Consider the following 21556-nt stretch of genomic DNA (forward strand, 5'->3'; position numbering starts at 1 on the left):
GAGCATGCATATGAGGTAGACCAGACAGGATGAAGTCTGGGACAGCAGTCTGGTGAAAGGTGATGAGATCTGAACCTCTGCAATATTTGTTGTGATGAAGAAAAGGGCACAGATACAAAATATATTCAAGTAATAGAATCAGCAGGACCTTGGAAATAACCAGATGTGTAGGAGGTGAAGGAGAGTGTAGACTCTGGGATGACTTCCAGGTTTCTAGCTTGGGTAATGATTAAATGCTAGATGTCTTAAGTAAAAGAGGCCATAGCTTAAGAGCCTGACATATACCAGAAGTAGACAGAAGCCATGTTTTCTTCATCTGTTATACCTTCAAAAATCTAAAAGATGTTTTTTTGAGAATTTCGTGAAATTTAAAAAAATCTTTTGGAGCGTCCTGTAGTCTATAATGAAGCCAGATATTTTTTAAAATTTTTATAAACATATAATGTATTATTAGCCCCAGGGGTACAGGTCTGTGAATGACCAGGTTTACACACTTCACAGCACTCATCACAGCGCATACCCTCCCCGATGTCCATAATCCAACCACTCTCTCCCTACCTCCCTGCCCCCAGCAACCCTCAGTTTGTTTTGTGAGATTAAGAGTCTCTTATGGTTTGTCTTCCTCCCAATCCCATCTTGTATGAAGCCAGATACTTAGATAATTCTTAGTTGGACTTCTTCCCTTGCTAGCCTGGTACATGTACTTAAATGAGTTTTAATATAATTAACTGTGTGATTTTGAGACTTTATTTCTTCATCTGAAAAATGGGCACTATGTTTTATGATACTATAATACTTCTCTCTCAGGATTAGAGTTCTGAGTTCTGAGAAATAAGTGAGATTTACATTTATATGTAAAGTTCTTAGCATATATCAAATATCTGATAAGTGTTTACTATTCCTGCTGTTACTACTGTTAACAATAAAATTTAATAGTAACAAAAAATAAAAAGATGTTGAAATATGACAGATGATCCTGTCAATTGTGGCCAGTTGATGAAATGCTCAGACATTCTCTAGAACTTGTTTTTCCTCAATTTCTGTTTTCTAGTTCCTTCAGTGATCCTCAAAGAGTGGTCTGCCTATAAAGGGAAGTCTCCTCAAACCCCTGAGCTGGTGTCTGCACTGACGTTTCGGGAATGGACTTGCCCAAACCTCAAGAAGCTCTGGCTAGGCAAAGCCGTTGAGGACAAGAACAGAAGGATGCGGGCCTTCCTGGCCTGTATGAAGTCAGATACGCCCAGTATGCTCAATCCAGCTAATGTCCCAACCCATCTGCTGCTCATGTGCTGTGTACTCCGGTAAGCCATGTGACAGGGAGGTGGCCAGTTCATTTCTCTTTTACTTTTTTCACATTTCCTTTAAGTATGTGTTTTTATGGTGTTTGGGGATGGGGAGGTTTTTATGTTTAGCTTAGAATTCAGAAACACGAAATGGATTGCTATGACAGTCTCCTCAGTTCATGATCCTCTGTCATCATCAGTTCATGCATGATCTGTGTGAACTTTCGTATTTGGTTTTATGTTTGGTTTTTGTCCCCTTCAGTCTTTATTCATGATCTAGTTCCCTTCTCTTCCTATAGTTACCCTCTCTTGGGTATTTGGAGTATGTCCTTTCAAGTCATTCTTCATGTATTTATTTAGACATGCGTATATCCTTACAGGGTCTATAGTGTTGTTTGTATGTGTAGATTTTTCCCCCTTTTTAACAGGAAAGGTGCTGTACATCTCATTCTACTTATTTTTTTCATTCTGTTATTTTTGAGATCTATCCATATTCATACATGGTTCATACCTCATGACCACTGGATTATGTTCCATCAAATAGTAATGTCACAGTATTTTATTTATTGATTTCCAGTTCTTGGGTGTTCCAAACAGTGCTGCAGGAAGTATTTTCATAGATGTCTTTGTTTCTTTGTGTTCCTGTGTCAGTTTATCTGAAGTATATACTCAGGAGTAGGATTCCTGGACCCTATAAGATACACATATAGGTTTTTTGTCACATATTGCCAAGTTGCTCTAGATCGTTTCTGTACTAATATATAGTTCTGTGAGCAACACTTAAGGGTTTCTCTTTCTTCGTAGTATTGCCAGTACTGATATCACATAACTTCTTAATTTTTGCCAGTCCAGTGGGCTTCAAGTAGTATCTTTTTTAAAAGATTTGTTTGTTTTGTTTGTTTGTTGTTTGTTTGTTTGTTTAAGAGAGGGGTCGGGGAGGGACAGAGGGAGGAAGAATCTGAAGCAGACTCTGTGCCGAGTGTAGAGCCTGACAGAGGGCTGGATAAGGGTCTGGATCTCATGACCATGAAATCGTGACCTGAGCCATATCCAAGAGTCAGACACTTAGCCAACTAATCCACCCAGGTGCCCCTCAAGTAGTATCTTTTATTTTACTTTTCATTTCTTTGACTACAGATAAGATGAGCTTCTACTTTATACATATTAACCATTTGTTTTTCTCATTCTCTGCAGTGCCTGTTTATTTTACCTTGCAAGTTTTCTTTTAGGTTACTTGTCTTGCAGATCATAGAAGTTTCTTGTCAAATGTGTATATATACATAAGTATATAGCAAGTATCATTTCTGTATCTGTGTGTATATCAAATATATTTTTTTATTCACAGTTTTTTAAAACTATGTACAATATTTTGTTGAACAGAAGTGCTTCATTTTCACCAGCTTTTTTATTTTTATAACTTCGTACACACAGAAAAGTTGGAAGAATAGTATGGGGAACACCTGTATGACCACTGCTTAGGTTCTATAATTAATATTTTACTATACTTACTTCATCTTATTATAACTGTCCATCTGTCCATCTCTAAACAGCCATTAATCCATCCTTTTGGATGCATTTCCAAATAAGTTGCAGACATCAGTGTACTTCACCCCTAACCAAGAAATATTTAATTTTGGTTTTGTCACACCTTTCAATTTGTATCCCTGTGGTGTGTGCTTTTGAACTCTTATTTAATAAATTCTTCCCTACCTTTGGGTCATAAAGATAATTCTCTACATTTTTTAATAGTATTATAATGTTGCCTTCCACATCAGTTTTTTAATATAGTGGGTATTCTGTATATTCTGTAAGAAAGGATCTGATTTTATTCTCTTTACATAATAAGCTAGTTTTCCCAACTCCATTTATTAAATGATCTCTTCTTTCCCCATTGATGTATATTACCACCTTTCTTATGTACCAGGTGTCTATATATTCATGAGTACATTGCTGGATTCATTTTTTTTTCCCATTGCCTATTTGATCTCTGACCAGGAGCACCTTGTTTCAATTATTATAAGTTTTTAATTTTCCTTAATATCAGGTAGGACAAATCTCTACTCTGTACTTTTCTTGTGTCAGACGTGTACTATTTCTGAATCATGTGATCTTTATTCTTCCACATATAATTTAAAATTCATCCAGTTTCCACAAAATCTTGTTGGAATTTTTTGGTTAATGAATTGAGTTTATAGATTAATTTTGGGAGAGTTCACATCTTTATCATGTTAAGTACTCCCATCCAGAGATCATAGTTTACTTCTCCCTTTATTTAGGTCTCTTCCTTTATGTCTTAGTAGAGTTACTTTTTTTCCGTAGAGGTCTGCGTTTTAAAGTTGTAAGTACTTGATATATATTGTAGTGATTATGGTTGACATTCTGTTATCTGTTACACTTTCTCATTGTTTATATGCTGATGTAGAGGAAATAAATTTTTGTGTAGAGAAGTCAGTCTCAACAAGTCATCAGGGAAGCCTGGGTGGCTCAGTCGGTTAATCATCTGCCTTCGGCTCAAGTCGTGATCCCAGGGTTCTGGGACCAAGTCCTGGACCAGGCTCCCTGCTCAGCAGGAAGTCTGTTTCTCCCTTCTGTCCCTGCCTCTCCCCACGCCCAGCTCATGCTCTCTCTTTCTCACTCCCTCTCTTTCTGACAAATAAATAAATAAGATCTTTAAAAAAAAGTCATCAAAGGGTTACAGAGCATTGATCTTTGAAATTGGACAGACCTTAATTTGAATTCTGGTTTCGGCACTTTGCAGCTTGGATAAGTCACTTTAACCTTTTAGCACATTCATTCCCTTACCATAAATGGGTATAATAATTCTTATTTCTCAAAGCTCTTTAAGGAGTGAGGTAATACATGTAGGGGCCCTATCACATAATAGATGCTTAGTATTTTAATTTTCTAACTGCCTTGAGATTAAAATTGGTGATTTAAGAAGTCTTCCCAATAAGAATAATGACAGGATTCATTCCTCCTAGCTTCTAACATGTTTCTGGCCCATAGCCCTGAATATTAACTCTGGAATCACCTGCTTTGTTTACCTTTATTCTCAAAATACAGTAATAGCTCATTTTTCCATATGTTTGATTCTCTGGATTTCTTTTTTTTTTTTTTAAAGATTTTATTTATTTATTTGACAGAGAGAAATCACAAGTAGGCAGAGAGGCAGGCAGAGAGAGAGAGGAGGAAGCAGGCTCCCTGCTGAGCAGAGAGCCCGATGCGGGACTCGATCCCAGGACCCTGAGATCATGACCTGAGCCGAAGGCAGCGGCTTAACCCACTGAGCCACCCAGGCGCCCCGATTCTCTGGATTTCTTTAAACACTTCCAGGAGCATGAAAATAAGAATGGCTTATGAGTAGTTATAATAGCTATCACAAAGCCTAGGCTCTAATAGTCTTTTAGGTTCCATATGCTTTTCCCTTTGGCCTCCTTCTTAACCTATTTATTCTTAATTTAGATACATTTCTGACAATTTGGTTATATGATTTTTCAGTGTACAACAGATCAGAAGCAGCAAATTATAAGGGGGGGGTGAGACAAGGAATAGGACTTATTCTTAGAACCAGCCCCAGTGACAGCAATGATAAGTGGCAGCTTAAAACCTGCCTAAAAGCAGGGAAAAAGATATAAAGATTACTTTTTATAATAAAGATTTTTATTTACTTATTTGACAGACAGAGATCACAAGTAGGCAGAGAGGCAATCAGAGAGAGAGGAAGGGAAGCAGGCTCCCCGCTGAGCAGAGAGCCTGATGCAGGGCTCAATCCCAGGACCCTGGGATCATGACCTGAGCCGAAGGCCAAGGCTTTAACCCACTGAGCCACCCAGGTGTCCCTAAAGATTACTTTAAAAAAGACCTAAGAACCCATGCGGTAGAGGGGGAAACTGCCCTGTATAAACCAGGAACCCATATAAGTTCATTAATAAAGCATAGGCAATAATCATTGTTCATAAAATCATCAAGAACAGGTTTTGTAATATTACATGTTATGTACCTGGCAATGTACTAAGTCAGCTTTTTGTGTACAATGCTTCTAATCCTCATAATAGTGCTAATATGTAAATATTATTTATCTCCATTTATACATGAGGGAATAAAGGCTCAAAGAGAAGTGACTTGTGGAGGTTACAAAGCTAGTAATGGGTAGTGTTAAGAGTTTGAACCCAAGTCTCTCCACCTCTGAATTCCTATGCTCTTTAAAAGACAAAATAATAGAAAAATATGCCTTAGAAATTAACATAAAATCTGGTTGGAAATTTAAAATCCAACTTTAAATGAAGATTAACTTATCCTAAGTACTGCATTGCTCAGCAATGTCAGATAAAGACTGGGTAGCAGTGTTGAACTGTGGCCTGACTGAGTACTAGGAGTCTAAACTCCTCAGTTGCTTCTGCTAACTATAAGATACCTCTCATGGAAGTAAAGTAATGCTGGGGAAGTTGTGACTAAAAATTAATGTTGATGCAGCTCGTAGACAATTGGCCTAAAGAAAAGAGAGTCTACAGGACAGGCTAGTACAGTTTGAGGAAGGCATAACCTTCCAGGGGTGGGGTACAGCCCTGTTGAATGTGAGAGGCATGTAGCAAGGCACTTCTAGCAAGGTTTCATTCAAATCTCAACAGTTTTCCAGAAACAGAACATGAAACTGGACAAGGTCATACCTCTAGATTTATGGGTAGAAGTTGAATCTTTCTGGACAAATAATCCTGTTAAAAAGCAGTGGATTTCTTATCAGCTGTAATAGGGCATTTGAGTTAAACAAATGTGCCATCCTGATATGAAAAAGTAAAGATAAAAAAGAACTAGTTTTTGTTCACTTGACAGAATAATTCTAAAGTTTATTGGGAGAAACAAATGAAGAAGAATAGCTTGGGATTATAAAAAAGTCTTGGCTCAAACAAACAAAAATACCAAAATGTGTTATAAATTTAAACTAAAATGATGTGATACTGGCATTAAAATTGACAGGTCATTGTTTCAGAGCAGATAATAGTAAGATCACACATGATTACTTAAAACAAGCCAAAGAAAGCTTCAAAAATCTGAGGAATAGAAGAATTTTTACATAGTTGTTGAAAAAACTGTATTGGTATTTGGGGAGAAAACATCAAGTTTGGGCCTAGTCTCACATACATTCCAGACAGATTTATTACAGAGATAAAGGGAAAAGATAAAAGATAGAATAAAAACTAAACAATGATTTAACTGATCTTGAGAAAAGAAAGGAATTTTTAAATGAAAAGCTTAAGTCCAGGGCAATATCAAAAACAGTAACAGTATCAGGGAAGGCAAACACCTCTGTTGCCAGTGGCTGCTGTACACTGTGCTAAAAATTTAACTGATTGATCTGGGCCATATGATGGTCATAAAGGGCTTTGATAAGCTGCTTTATATTCCTGGGGCTCAGAAAGGTTGTGTACATCCGTAGGGCTATATACACACTGAAGAGAAACTGGAGAGAATGCCAATTACATATTCCTCCCAGGCTGAACATGAGGCCTGCACAAGGTAAAAATAAAAGCCTGATTTATAACTGCCTAAGATTTTAATGCATGTCTAACCTACACTTATATCCCCTTGGCAAAAATGGGAGCTTTATTAGCTCAAGATGTTTCTACACAACCTTTGACTAATCATTGGCTGACCACTAAGCTATGCTGATCCAAGGGAGATGCCTAGGAAGCTAGGCTTAAAAATGAAAAGAAGAGTTAAAAATAAAAATAAAAATCAGAACAGGGCTATCGGGCCACACTCTGCAGGAGGGACACGCTCTGCAAAATTAGTCCAGACATTTCACTAAGCAAACAAAGCAATAGCAACAATAGTGCTTGGGAGGGTTGCTGCAATATATGATTGAAAAGAAGGCTTCCAAAGAAATAATAATGTTTGATTTATACACTGAACAAAGAGCACTGAATAGCAACTGTCTCTGAGGGAGTATGGATGTAGGACAAAGTAAATAAGAATTTTTAATACCTATAATAGATATATTCAGAAAACTAAAGGAAACCATATTTAAAAAATTGAAGTATGAGGGGCACCTGGGTGGCTCAGTTGGTTAAGCCTCTGCCTTTGGCTCGGGTCGTGATCCCAGGGTCCTAGGATTGAGCCCCTCATCGGGCTCCGAGCTCCACAGGGAGCCTGCTTCTCCCTCCCACTTGCCCTGCGTGTGTTCCCTCTCTCGCTGTATCTCTCTCTGTCAAATAAATCTTTTTTAAAAATTGAAGTATGATAACAGTGACCCATCAAAATGAGAATAGCAGTGGAGAGATAGAAATTACAAAAAGAAACCAAATAGAGATTCAGGAATTGAAAAATACAATAATAGAAATGACAAATTAACTTGAAGGAAGAGGCTCCTTCTAGTAGATTTGAGCTGAGAGAAGAAAAAGATCAAGAGAACAGAATGTAAAAAAGAATAAAGATGAAAAGAGACTAAGAGACCTATATGGACATCACACATACCAACATATGCACAATAGGTGAACCTAGAGAGAGGGGGGTGGTTGAAAAAAAATACGTGAAGAACTAAGAAATGAAAACCTCCCAAATTTGGTGAAAAACATTGATCTACATATCCAAGATCAAAAATTCCCAGGTCAACTCAAAGATCCACACTCAAACACTATTAAAAGACAAAGACATTCATGGAAGAAGCAAGGGAAATATAATTGATCACATATAAGGAATCAGAAGAAGATTAATAATAATCAAAATGTATGGGGCGCCTGGGTGGCTCAGTCATTAAGCATCTGCCTTCGGCTCAGTTCATGATCGCAGGGTCCTGGGATCGAGCCCCACATCAGGCTCTCTGCTCAGCAGGGAGCCTGCTTCCTCCTCTCTCTCTCTGCCTGCCTCCATGCCTGCTTGTGATCTCTGTCAAATAAATAAACATTTTTAAAAAAGAAGAAGAATAAAAATGAAAAGAGACTAAGAGACCTATATGGACATCACACATACCAACATATGCACAATAGGTGAACCTAGAGAGAGGGGGGTGGTTGAAAAAAATACGTGAAGAACTAAGAAATAAAAACCTCCCAAATTTGGTGAAAAACATAGATCTACATATCCAAGATAAAAATTCCAAGGTCAACTCAAAGATCCACACTCAAACACTATTAAAAGACAAAGTAACTCATGGAAGAAGCAAGGGAAATATAATTGATCACATATAAGGAATCAGAAGAAGATTAATAATAATCAAAATGTATGGGGCGCCTGGGTGGCTCAGTCATTAAACATCTGCCTTCGGCTCAGGTCATGATCCCAGGGACCTGGGATTGAGCCCCGCATTGGGCTCCTTGCTCAGCAGGGAGCCTGCTTCTCCCTCTTCCACTCCCCCTGCTTGTATCCCCTCTCTCATTGTCTCTCTCTCTGTGTGTCAAATAAATAAATAAAATCTTAAAAAAGATAATCAAAAGGTTGAAGCACCTGTTTCCACTGACGGATGGATTGATAAACAGAATGTGGTATATACGTAAAATGGAATATTATTCAGCCTTAAAAAGGATGGAAATTCTGATGCATGATAGAACAGAGCTGAACCTTAAAGACATTATACTTTTTTTAAAAGTTGTTTTTATTAACAAATAATGTATTATTTGCCCCAGGGGTACAGATATGTGAATCATCAAGCTTACACATTTCACAGTACTCACCATAGCATATCCTCCCCAGTGTCGATAACCAAACCACCCTCTCCCTACCCCTCCCACCTGTAAAACAGCAACCCTCAGTTTGTTTTGTGAGATTAAGAGTCTCTTATGGTTTGTCTCCCTCCCAATCCCATCTTGTTTCATTTTTTCCTTCCCTACCCCTCACAACCCCCTGCCCTGCCTCTCAAATTCTTCATATCAGAGAGATCATATGATAATTTTCTTTCTCTGTTTGACTTATTTCACTCAGCATAATACCCTCTAGTTCCATCCACGTCAGCGCAAATGTCAAGATTCCATTTTCTTTTGATGGCTGCATAGTATTCCATTGTGTGTGTGTGTGTATGTGTGTGTGTGTGTGTGTGTATACACCACATCTTCTTTATCCATTCATCTGTTGATAGACATCTAGGTTCTTTCCATAGTTTGGCTATTGTGGACATTGCTGCTATAAACATTCGGGTGCACGTGCCCATTCAGATCACTACATTTGTATCTTTAGTGTAAATACCCAGTGGTCCAATTGCTGGGTTGTAGGGTAGCTCTATTTTCAACTTTTTGAGGAACCTCCATGCTGTTTTCCAAAGTGGCTGCACCAGCTTGAATTCCTACCAACAGTGTAGGAGTGTTCCCCTTTCTCCGCATCCTCGTCAGCATCTGTCATTTCCTGACTTGTTAATTTTAGCCATTCTGACTGGTGTGAGGTGGTATCGCATTGTGGTTTTCATTTGTGTTTCCCTGATGCCAAGTGATGTGGAGCAGTTTTTCATGTGTCTATTGGCCATCTGGTTGTCTTCTTTGCAGAAATGTCTGTTCATGAAAGACATTATACTTAAGTGAACTATCCAGTCAGTAAAAGCAAATACAGTATGATTTAATTTATATGAGGTACCTAGAGTAGTCAGATTCAGAGATAGAAAGTAAAATGGTAATTTCCAGAGAGTTGGGGTTGGGGAAATAGGGAGTATTTAGTGGGCATGAGTTTCAAGTTGGGAAGCATAAAAGGTTCTGCAGATGGATGGTGTTGATGGTGTAAATTTATTTAAATACCATTGTGAAATACACCGAACATTATTAACATGGTAAATATTATATATATTTTACCACAAGAGAAAAAAAAGTCCATATGTGGTAGGACCCTTCCTCTTCCCCTTCCAGAAGGACACAGTAAGGACATAGACAAACACTCTTCCCAGGAAAATTGCAGCTTATCTGGTGAAAATTATTTTAATCACTTAACCCTTAAGCATATATAGCCAAGAAGATGAGGTTTCCTTTTCCCTGCTCTCGTTCCTGGATTATGGTTTCACCTGGGGAGGAAAATATTGCCATTTCTCATCAATTCCTGCCCTGTGTTCAGGCAGGCATGGTAAAGAAGATCACCTACCAACACCCCACCCCGACTCAGGGCAGAAGGTCTAATCTAGGGGCAGCATGCAAGGAATACTTGGAGCTTACTAATCATTCCTACCCCAGCTCATGTGTAAGAAGGAGTTTCCACACTGGGAAGATCAAGCCAAAAAGAGTAGGGGCTTCCAACTACCCCACCCTTTTTCAGTGCACACTTACAGAGCAGGGGTGTCACTTGTCACTCTGGGAAAAGCAGCCTCAGAATGATGCACTGAGCAGTTCTTTTCAGGGAGAAAGTAGCTGTAAGAATGAGGAGCTCTACACCTGCCTGAAGGGACTGTCTTTACTTGGAGCAGAGTATGGAGAATTCTTTGCATAAGAGTATGTCAAGAATAATAAGTATCTTGATGAATAATTAAGAGGAGGCTGGTAGCTCCATGATCTGAGCAGAACACCAGGGCATCCAGGTTTTATAGAGGACACCAGGGAAAGAAACAGCCAAGAAGAACCCTCCCAGGATCAGAATGAACTCTGGAGATCAGGAATGTTGTATGCATGAGCTAGATGGAACCCACTCAGGAGCAACCAGAACAGGACACAGGACAGACTTCAAAGCATTCTCCAAACCACCGAAGATCATCAATACAGGGCAGATGCCTCACTGATACAAGGAACCGAAATACCACCTCTCATCAAGTATCAACTGAAAAGTAAGCTTTTCTGACCCAGAAGCAACTCCTAGGAAGCCAAGTTTAGCACTAAAATAAAACTTATCATTGCCAGACTAGAAGATTGTAAATATCCAGAGTTATGCCTTCTTAGCAGTGATCAGAGAAGGAACCTCCAAACTAATATTCCCTCACTGAATATGGGTCAAAAATGTGTAAACTCCCTGAATGATGAGAGAAGCCTTACTCTACACATTCGATGGTAAAAGGTAAAAATCTAACTGGCTAAGAAGGCTTAAGTAAAATCTTTGATCAGTTAGTGGCTTAAGCAGACCCAGGGGGAACATCTTGTTTGCTAAGCTAAAAGGAAAACAAGTAGAGACATCAGTAGAGACATCGGAGGCCCTACATTTCTATTTCAGAAACAGAGCTCACAGAATTAGTTCAGCCAAGTCACTAAATAAACAAGAGAACAACCAAGCAAACATCAACCAGCCAGGGGCTGGAGGGCGAGGTCAGTATCCAGTGTCATTACAATATATTATCTAAAATATCCAGTTTTCAACTTCCAAGACTCTCTAAAAAACATGCAAGTCTGACCCACTCGTATTAAATAAAACAGGCTTTTTTTTTAATTTGAGAGAGAATGAGAGAGAACATGAGAGGGGGAGGATCAGATGGAGAAGCAGACTCCCTGCCGAGCAGAGGGCCTGATGTGGGACTTGATTCCTGGATTCCGGGATCAGGACCTGAGTGGAAGGCAATCGCTTAACCAACTGAGCCACCCAGGTGCCCATTAAACAGACTTTTAATGAAACCTAGATTACAGACTTAGCAGACAGACTTAAAAGCAGTTATTTTAAAAATGTTCAAAGAACCAAATGAAACCATGCATAAAGAATTAAAACTTGATGATAGTGTCTCCTCAAATAGAGAATATCAGTAAAGAATAAGTATTTAAAACAACCAAGTGTTCTACACTGGAGTTGATAAATATAGTAAACCAAAATGAAGTTTAGAGATAAACAGTAGATTTGAACTGGCAGAAGAAAGAAGCAGCAAACTTGAAGACAGATTAATACAGATTATGTGGCCTGAAGGCCAGAAAGATAAAAGAATAAAGAAAACTGAACAGAGCCTCAGAAAAATGAGTGACACCATTAAGTGTACCAACATTCATGTAATGGGAGTATCAGCAGGGGGGAATAAAAAAAATTCGAAAAAAATGGCTGAAAACTTCCCAATTTGAAAAAAAAAAACACATTATCTCATACATCTCAGATGAGATGAGTTCAGAGAACCACACTAGATATAGTCAAAATGGTGAAGGACAAAGACAAAAAGAGGATCTTGAATGCTGTAAGGAAGAAAATGACTAATCATATACAAGGAAACCACAAAGATTAGATTCTCATCAGTAACAATGGAGACCAGAAAGCATGGGACAACATAATTCAGTGTGCTTAAATATAAAATTCTCAGCTGCCAACTTTATATCCAATAATACTATGTTTCAGACGTGAGAGCCAAAAAAAGACATTAAAAGGTAAACTGAGAGAATGTGTTGCTAGCAGAATTCTGTTATAGGAAATATTCAAGGAAGTTTTACAGGCTGAAAGCAAGTAACAACAAACAATAATTCAAATTCATACTAAAAAACAATGCCAGCAAAGGTAATTGTGTAGGTCAATACAGAAGACAGAATAATTGCATAGTTCTTATTTAAAATGTAATTGCATCAAACAATATGAATGTAAATTGTATGTATGTAAATGTAAATGGGTACAATTTAATACTTGAAATGTATAGTATGTTAATTTTATCTCAACCTGTAAAATAGAAAGGAGAGTATAATAAATAGATTGCCAGATAACCAAAGATAAGGAGAATTTATTGCTACCACCTTGCATTATAGGAAGTATTAAATGATGTCCTTCAATGTGAGACCTGAAACCACAAAAATCCTAGAAGAGAGCATAGGCATCAGACATAACAACATCTTTCCAGGTATGTCTCCTGAGGCAAGAGAAACAAAAGGAAAAATAAGCTATTGGAACTACATCAAAATAAAAAGCTGCTGTACAGCAGTGGAAGCTATCTACAAAACTAAAAAGTAGTCTACCAAATGGGAGATATTTACAAATGACATTATCTGATAAAGGGTTAGTATCCAAAGTATAAAAATAACTTATACAATTCAACACCCCAAAAAGCAAGTAATCTAGTTTAAAACAGGTAGAAGAATGTACATTCTCCAAAGAAGACGTCCAGTTGGCCAACATAGACATGAAAAGATGCTCAACATCACTCATCATCAGGGAATGAAAATCAAAACTTCGGTGAGATACCACCTCACACCTGTCAGAAGGACTAAAACCAAAAACACAAGAAACAACAGGTGTTGCTGAGGATGTGGAGAAAAGGGAACCCTCATGCACTGTTGGGAGGAATTCAGACTGGTACAGCTGGAGGACAGACAGTATGGACAATGCTCAAAAATTTAAAAATAGAGGGGCGCCTGGGTGGCTCAGTGGGTTAAGCCGCTGCCTTCAGCTCAGGTCATGATCTCAGGGTCCTGGGATCGAGTCCTGCATCGGGTTCTCTGCTCAGCAGGGGAGCCTGCTTCCCCCTCTCTCTCTCTCTGCCTGCCTCTCTGTCTACTTGTGATTTTTCTCTGTCAAATAAATAAATAAAATCTTTAAAAAAATTTTAAAAATAGAACTATCATATGATCCAATAATCAAAACCACTAGGTATTTTCCTGAAGAATACAAAACACTAATTCAAAGTGATATATGCACCACAATGATTATTGCAGCATTATTTACAATGTCAGATTATGAATGTAGCCCAAGTGTCCATCAATGGATGAATGGATAAAGCTGTGGTATTTGTATACAACAGAATATTTTTTAATCAGGAAAAAAAGAAAGAAAACTTGCCATTTGCAACATATTGGATGGATCTAGAGAGTATAATGCTAAATGAAATAAGAGAAAGACAAATACCATATTATTTCACTCATATATGAAATTTAAAAACAAAACAAAAAGAAACAAACCCAAAACAGGCTCTTAAGTATAGGGAACAGATGATTGTCAGAAGGGGGAGGTTGGTGAGGGGATGGGTGAAATAGGTGAAGAGGATTAATAGTACACTTACCTTGATGCACAATGAACAGTAGATAGAATTGTTAAATCACTATATTGTACACCTGAAACTAACTTAATGCTATATTAGCTATGCTGGAATTAGAATGAAAAAAAAATCAGTAAATAAATATGTAAAACAGAAAAAAAAAATCGTGTCCTTTGGGCTGGAAGGCAATGACACCAAATGGACAAATGACCACCTGTAAATGTAATTGCATAGACAAATATTAAAAGTTGTATAAATATATATATATATTTTTAAATTTATTATTTATTTATTTATTTGCAGCATAACAGTATTCATTATTTTTTCACCACACCCAGTGCTCCATGCAATCCGTGCCCTCTATAATACCCACCACCTGGTACCCCATCCTCCCACCCATTGCCCCTTCAAAACCCTCAGATTGTTCTTCATGTCCATAGTCTCTCATGGTTCACCTCCCCTTCCATTTTTTCCCAACTCCCTTCTCTCTAACTCCCCATGTCTTCCATGATATTTGTTATGCTCCACAAATAAGTGAAACCATATGATAATTGACTCTCTCTGCTTGACTGATTTCACTCAGCATAATCTCTTCCAGTCCCGTCCATGTTGCTACAAAAGTTGGGTATTCGTCCTTTCTGATGGAGGCATAATACTCCATAGTGTATATGGACCACATCTTCCTTATCCATTCATCCGTTGAAGGGCATCTTAGTTCTTTCCACAGTTTGGTGACCATGGCCATTGCTGCTATAAACATTGGGGTACAGATGGCCCTTCTTTTCCCTACATCTGCATCTTTGGGGGTAAATACCCAGGAGTGCAATTGCAGGGTCATAGGGAAGTTCTATTTTTAATTTCATAAGGAATCTCCACACTGTTCTCCAAAGAGGCTGCACCAACTTGCATTCCCACCAACAGTGGAAGAGGGTTCCCCTTTCTCCACATCTCCTCCAACACATGTTGTTTTCTGTCTTCCTAATTTTTTTTCAAAGATTTTATTTATTTATTTGACAGAGAGAGAGATCACAAGTAGGCAGAGAGTCAGGCAGAGAGAGCGAGAGAGAAGCAGGCTCCCAACAAGCAAAGAGCCCGATGCGGGGCTCGATCCCAGGACACTGAGATCATGACCTGAGCTGAAGGCAGCGGCTTAACCCACTGAGCCACCCAGGCGCCCCTCTGTCTTCCTAATTTTGGCCATTGTAACTGGTGTAAGGTGATATATCGATGTGGTTTTAATTTGAATCTCCCTGAGGGCTAATGATGATGAGCATTTTTTCATGTGTCTGATAGCCATTTGTATTTCTTGATTGGAGAAGTGTCTGTTCATATCTTCTGCCCATTTTTTGATGTGTTTGTCTGTTTCGTGTGAGTTGAGTTTGAGGAGTTCATTATAGATCCTGGATATCAACCTTTTGACTGTACTGTCATTTGCAAATATCTTCTCCCATTCCATGGGTTGCCTCTTTCTTTTCTTGACTGTTTCCTTTGCTGTGCAGAAGCTTTTGATTTTGATGAAGTCCCAAATGTTTACTTTCGCTTTTGTTTCCTTTGCCTTTGGAGACATATCTTGAAAGAAGTTGCTGTGGCTGATATCAAAGAGATTACTGCCTATGTTCTCCTCTAGGATTCTGATGGATTCCTGTCTCACGTTGAGGTCTTTTATCCATTTTGAGTTTATCTTTGTGTACGGTGTAAGAGAATGGTTGAGTTTCATTCTTCTACATACAGCTGTCCAGTTTTCCCAGCACCATTTATTGAAGAGACTGTCTTTTTTCCACTGTATATTTTTTCCTGTTTTGTCAAAGATTAATTGACCATAGAGTTGAGGGTCCATATCTGGGCTCTCTACTCTGTTCCACTGGTCTGTGTCTGTTTTTATGCCAGTACCATGCTGACTTGGTGATAACAGCTTTGTAGTAAAGCTTGAAATCAGGTAGCATGATGCCCCCAGTTTTATTTTTGTTTTTCAACATTTCCTTAGCGACTCGGGGTCTCTTCTGATTCCATACAAATTCTGGATTATTTGCTCCAGCTCCTTGAAGAATACCAGTGGAATTTTGGTCGGAATGGCATTAAAAGTATAGATTGCTCTAGGCAGTATAGACATTTTAACAATGTTTATTCTTCTGATCCAAGAGCATGGAATGGTCTTCCATCTTTTTGTGTCTTCTTCAATTTCTTTCATGAGTGTTCTGTAGTTCCCCAGTACAGATCCTTTACCTCTTTGGTTAGGTTTATTCCCAGGTATCTTATGGTTCTTGGTGCTATAGTAAATGGAATCCATTCTCTAATTTCCCTTTCTGTATTTTCATTGTTAGTGTATAAGAAAGCCACTGATTTCTGTACATTGACTCTGTATCCTGCCACCTTGCTGAATTGCTGTATGAGTTCTAGTAGTTTGGGGCCGGAGAGTTTTGGGTTTTCCATATAAAGAGTCATGTCATCTGCGAAGAGAAAGAGTTTGACTTCTTCATTTCCAATTTGGATACCTTTTAATTCTCTTTGTTGTCTGATTCCTGTTGCTAGGACTTCTAATACTATGTTGAACAAGAGTGGTGAGAGTGGGCATCCTTGTCTTGTTCCTGATCTCAATGGGAAGGCTGCAAGCTTTTTCCCATTGAGGATGATATTTACTGTGGGTCTTTCATAGATAGATTTGATGAGGTTCAGGAATGTTCCCTCTATCCCTATACTTTGAAGCGTTTTAATCAGGAACGGATGCTGGATTTTGTCAAATGCTTTTTCTGCATCAATTGAGAGGACCATGTGGTTCTTCTCTCTTCTCATATTAATTTGTTGTATCACATTGATTGATTTGCGAATGTTGAACCATCCTTGTAGCCCAGGGATGAATCCCACCTGGTCATGGTGGATAATCTTTTTAATGTGCTGTTGGATCCTGTTTGCTAGGATCTTGTTGAGAATCTTAGCATCCATATTCATCAGTGATATTTGTCTGAAATTCTCATTTTTGGTAGGGTCTTTGCTTGGTTTGGGGATCAGGGTAATGCTGGCTTCATAGAAAGAGTCTGGAAGTTTTCCTTCTGCTTCAATTTTTTGAAACAGCTTCAGGAGAATAGGTGTTATTTCTTCTTTGAAAGTTTGGTAGATTTCCCCAGGGAATCCGTCAGGTCCTGGGCTCTTATTTTTTGGGAGGTTTTTGATCACCGCTTCAGTCTCGTTACTAGATATTGGTCTATTCAGGTTGTCAGTTTCTTCCTGGTTGAATTTTGGGTGTTTATAGTTTTCCAGGAATGCATCCATTTCATCTAGGTTGCTTAGCTTATTGGCATATAACTGTTGATAATAACTTCTGATGATTGTTTCTACTTCCTTGGTGTTCATTGTGATCTCGCCCTTTTCATTCATAATTTTATGAATTTTGGCTTTCTGTCTTTCCTTTTGGATTAGTGTGGCCACTGGTTTATCGATCTTATTGATTCTTTCAAAAAACCAGCTTCGGGCGCCTGGGTGGCTCAGTGGGTTAAGCCACTGCCTTCGGCTCAGGTCATGATCTCAGGGTCCTGGGATCGAGTCCCGCATCAGGCTCTCTGCTCACCAGGGAGCCTGCTTCCCTCTCTCTCTCTGCCTGCCTCTCTGTCTACTTGTGATTTCTCTCTGTCAAATAAATAAATAAAATCTTTTAAAAAGAAAACCAGCTTCTACTTTCATTGATACGTTCTACTGGTTTCTACCTCATTGATCTCAGCTCTGATCTTGATGATTTCCCTTCTTATGTGTAGAGGTGGTTTGATTTGTTGTTGATTCTCCAGTTCTTAAAGGTGTAGAGACAGTTGCTGTGTTCCGGATTTTTCAATTTTTTTTGAGAGAGGCTTCGATGGCTATGTATTTACCCCTTAGGACCGCCTTTGCTATATCCCATAGGTTTTGGACTGAAGTGTCTTCGTTCTCATTGGTTTCCATGAATTGTTTCAGTTCTTCTTTGATCTCCTGGTTGATCAAAGCATTCTTAAGCAAGGTGGTCTTTAGCTTCCAGGTGTTTGAGTTTTTTCGGAACTTTTCCTTGTGATTGAGCTCCGGTTTCAAAGCATTGTGATCTGAGAATATGCAGGGAATAACCTCAGTCTTTTGGTATTGGTTGAGTCCTGATTTGTGACCCAGTATGTGGTCTATTGTGGAGAAGGTTCCAGGTGCACTAGAGAAGAATGAGTATTCTGTTTTTTTAGGTCTATTGTGGAGAAGGTTCCATGTGCACTAGAGAAGAATGAGTATTCTGTTTTTTTAGGGTGGAATGTTCTGTATATATCTATGAGGTCCATCTGGTCCAATGTGTCATTCAATGCTCTTGTTTCTTTATTAATTTTCTCCTTTGATGATCTATTTCTGAGAGAGGTGTGTTAAGATCTCCTACTATTAATGTGACTCATATCAATATGACTCTTTATCTTGATTAATAGTTTTCTTATGTAATCATCTGCTCCCATATTGGGGGCATAGATATTTAAAATTGTTAGATCATCTTGGTGATAGTCCCTTTAAGGATTATGTAGTGTTCTTCTGTATCTCTGATTACACTCTTTACTTTAAAATCTAGTTTATCTGATATGAGAATCGCTACCCCGGCCTTCTTTTGAGGCCCATTGGCATGAAAGATGCTTCTCCATCCCTTCACTTTCAGTCTGGGTGTATCTTTAGGTTCAAAATGGGTCTCTTGTAGACAACATATGGATGGGTCCTGTCGTTTTATCCAGTCTGCAACCCTGTGTCGTTTTATGGGCGCATTTAGGCCATTCACATTGAGAGTGATTATTGATAGATACGTTTTTATTGACATCGTGTTACCTTTGAAGTCTTTCTTTCTGTAGATTGTCCCTTTATTTCTGTTCAATGCTGTTTTTAGGATTTTTACTCTTTTATAGAACCCCCCTTAATATTTCCTATAGTGTCGGCTTGGTGGTTCCGTAGTCTTTTAAGCCTTGCCGGTCTTGGAAACTCTTTATCTCCATCCATTTTGAATGTCAGTCTTGCTGGATAAAGTATTCTTGGCTGCATATTCTTCTCATTTAGTGCCCTGAATATATCTTGCTAGCCCTTTTGGCTTGCCAGGTCTCTGTGGACAGGTCTGATGTTATTCTGATGGGCTTTCCTCTGTAAGTAAGGAGCCTCTTTGTCCTAGCGGCTTTCAAGAGATTATACCTACAATTTTGTTTCCTCAATTTGATTATCAGGTGCCTTGATGTTTTTTTGGAATGTATAATCTTGGGTGGAGACCTTTCGGCCTCTAGTACATGAACGCTGATTCCATTCGCGAGATTGGGAAAATTTTCATGAAGATCTTGTTTCACTATATCTTCTAGACTTCTTTCTTTCTCCACCCCTTCAGGGATTCCAATAATTCTGACGTTTGAATGTTTCATGGCATCATTTATTTCCCTGAATCTGTTTTCGTGGTTTCTAAGCTGTTTGTTCCAGGCTTTCTCCTGGTCATTTCTATCTGTTTGTCCTCCAGATCAATAATTCTATCTTCTGTCTCAGTTACCCTAGCTTTGAGAGAATTTAGATTAGAATGGAACTCATTGAGAGCATTTGTGAGCTTCAGCCCTGGTAGCTTTTAACTCCGCACTAACATTATGAACATCATCTCTGGTCGCTTTCAGCTCGGCCCTAATCAATTCCATTTGGTCATCCATGGCTTTCTCCAGCCTAGCTATTGCCTGGATAATTGTTAGCCTGAATTCTCTTTCCGGCATATTGTCTACGTTGATAGCCGTTAGCTCTGTTGCAGAAGGTCCATCCTCTGTATTCTTCTTCTGTTGGGCATTCCTCCTCCTAGTCATTTTTGTGAGAGATGACTGAACAGATGTAGCTGGATGTATCGACCGTGGTGCATTCAAGGTGCAGCCTCGAACACTTCTGAGTAATCAGGATTCCCCACCCATACGAGAGACAAAAGAAAAGAAAAAAAAAGAAAGAAAGAGAGAGACAGGAAAGAAAGGGAAGATGAACGAGAAGGTTCAGCCCAAATGGACCCCCCAAGGTAAGATTTATGAAGTATACAAACAAAAACAGACAAACAAAAAGACTACTGATAAAAGTATATGACAAGACATCTGTATGTTTGGGGTAAATACCCAGGAGTGCAATTGCAGGGTCATAGGGAAGCTCTATTTTTAATTTCTTGAGGAATCTCCACACTGTTCTCCAAAGAGGCTGCACCAACTTGCATTCCCACCAACAGTGGAAGAGGGTTCCCCTTTCTCCACATCCTCTCCAACACATGTTGTTTCCCGTTTTGTTAATTTTGGCCATTCTAACTGGTGTAAGGTGATATCTCAATGTGGTTTTAATTTGAATCTCCCTGAGGGCTAATGATGATGAGCATTTTTTCATGTGTCTGATAGCCATTTGTATGTCTTGATTGGAGAAGTGTCTGTTCATATCTTCTGCCCATTTTTTGATGTGTTTGTCTGTTTCGTGTGGGTTGAGTTTGAGGAGTTCATTATAGATCCTGGATATCAACCTTTTGTCTGTACTGTCATTTGCAAATATCTTCTCCCATTCCATGGGTTGCCTCTTTGTTTTGTTGACTGTTTCCTTTGCTGTGCAGAAGCTTTTGATTTTGATGAAGTCCCAGAAGTTTATTTTCGCTTTTGTTTCCTTTGCCTTTGGAGACGTATCTTGAAAGAAGTTGCTGTGGCTGATATCAAAGAGATTACTGCCTATGTTCTCCTCTAGGATTCTGATGGATTCCTGTCTCACGTTGAGGTCTTTTATCCATTTTGAGTTGATCTTTGTGTACGGTGTAAGAGAATGGTTGAGTTTCATTCTTCTACATATAGCTGTCCAGTTTTCCCAGCACCATTTATTGAAGAGACTGTCTTTTTTCCACTCTATATTTTTTCCTGTTTGTCAAAGATTAATTGACCATAGAGTTGAGGGTCCATATCTGGGCTCTCTACTCTGTTCCACTGGTCTATGTGTCTGTTTTTATGCCAGTACCATGCTGTCTTGGTGATCACAGCTTTGTAATAAAGCTTGAAATCAGGTAACGTGATGCCGCCAGCTTTATTTTTGTTTTTCAACATTTCCTTAGCGATTCGGGGTCTCTTCTGATTCCATACAAATTTTAGGATTATTTGCTCCAGCTCTTTGAAGAATGCCGGTGGAATTTTGATCGGAATGGCATTAAAAGTATAGATTGCTCTAGGCAGTATAGACATTTTAACAATAAACATTGTTTATGTTTCTGATCCAAGAGCATGGAATGGTCTTCCATCTCTTTGTGTCTTCTTCAATTTCTTTCATGAGTGTTCTGTAGTTCCCCAGTACAGATCCTTTACCTCTTTAGTTAGGTTTATTCCCAGGTATCTTATGGTTCTTGGTGCTATAGTAAATGGAATCGATTCTCTAATTTCCCTTTCTGTATTTTCATTGTTAGTGTATAAGAAAGCCACTGATTTCTGCACATTGACTCTGTATCCTGCCACGT

At 38.7% G+C, this 21556-nt stretch overlaps 1 protein-coding gene across 2 annotated transcripts in view; it reads left to right on the plus strand.

Annotated features, from left to right (window-relative positions):
• FAM120C (family with sequence similarity 120C) overlaps positions 1–21556 on the plus strand; it is a 133293-nt gene that overhangs the window by 67227 nt on the left and 44510 nt on the right. For both annotated transcript variants that reach the window (XM_044235708.1, XM_044235711.1), the window contains exon 10: positions 1052–1301. In XM_044235708.1, the coding sequence (XP_044091643.1) occupies positions 1052–1301 (250 nt within the window). The remainder of the gene's footprint in view (positions 1–1051; positions 1302–21556) is intronic.

The sequence above is a fragment of the Neovison vison genome, chromosome X, assembly GCF_020171115.1.
Source record: "Neovison vison isolate M4711 chromosome X, ASM_NN_V1, whole genome shotgun sequence".
Classification (NCBI taxonomy): Eukaryota; Metazoa; Chordata; class Mammalia; order Carnivora; family Mustelidae; genus Neogale; species Neogale vison.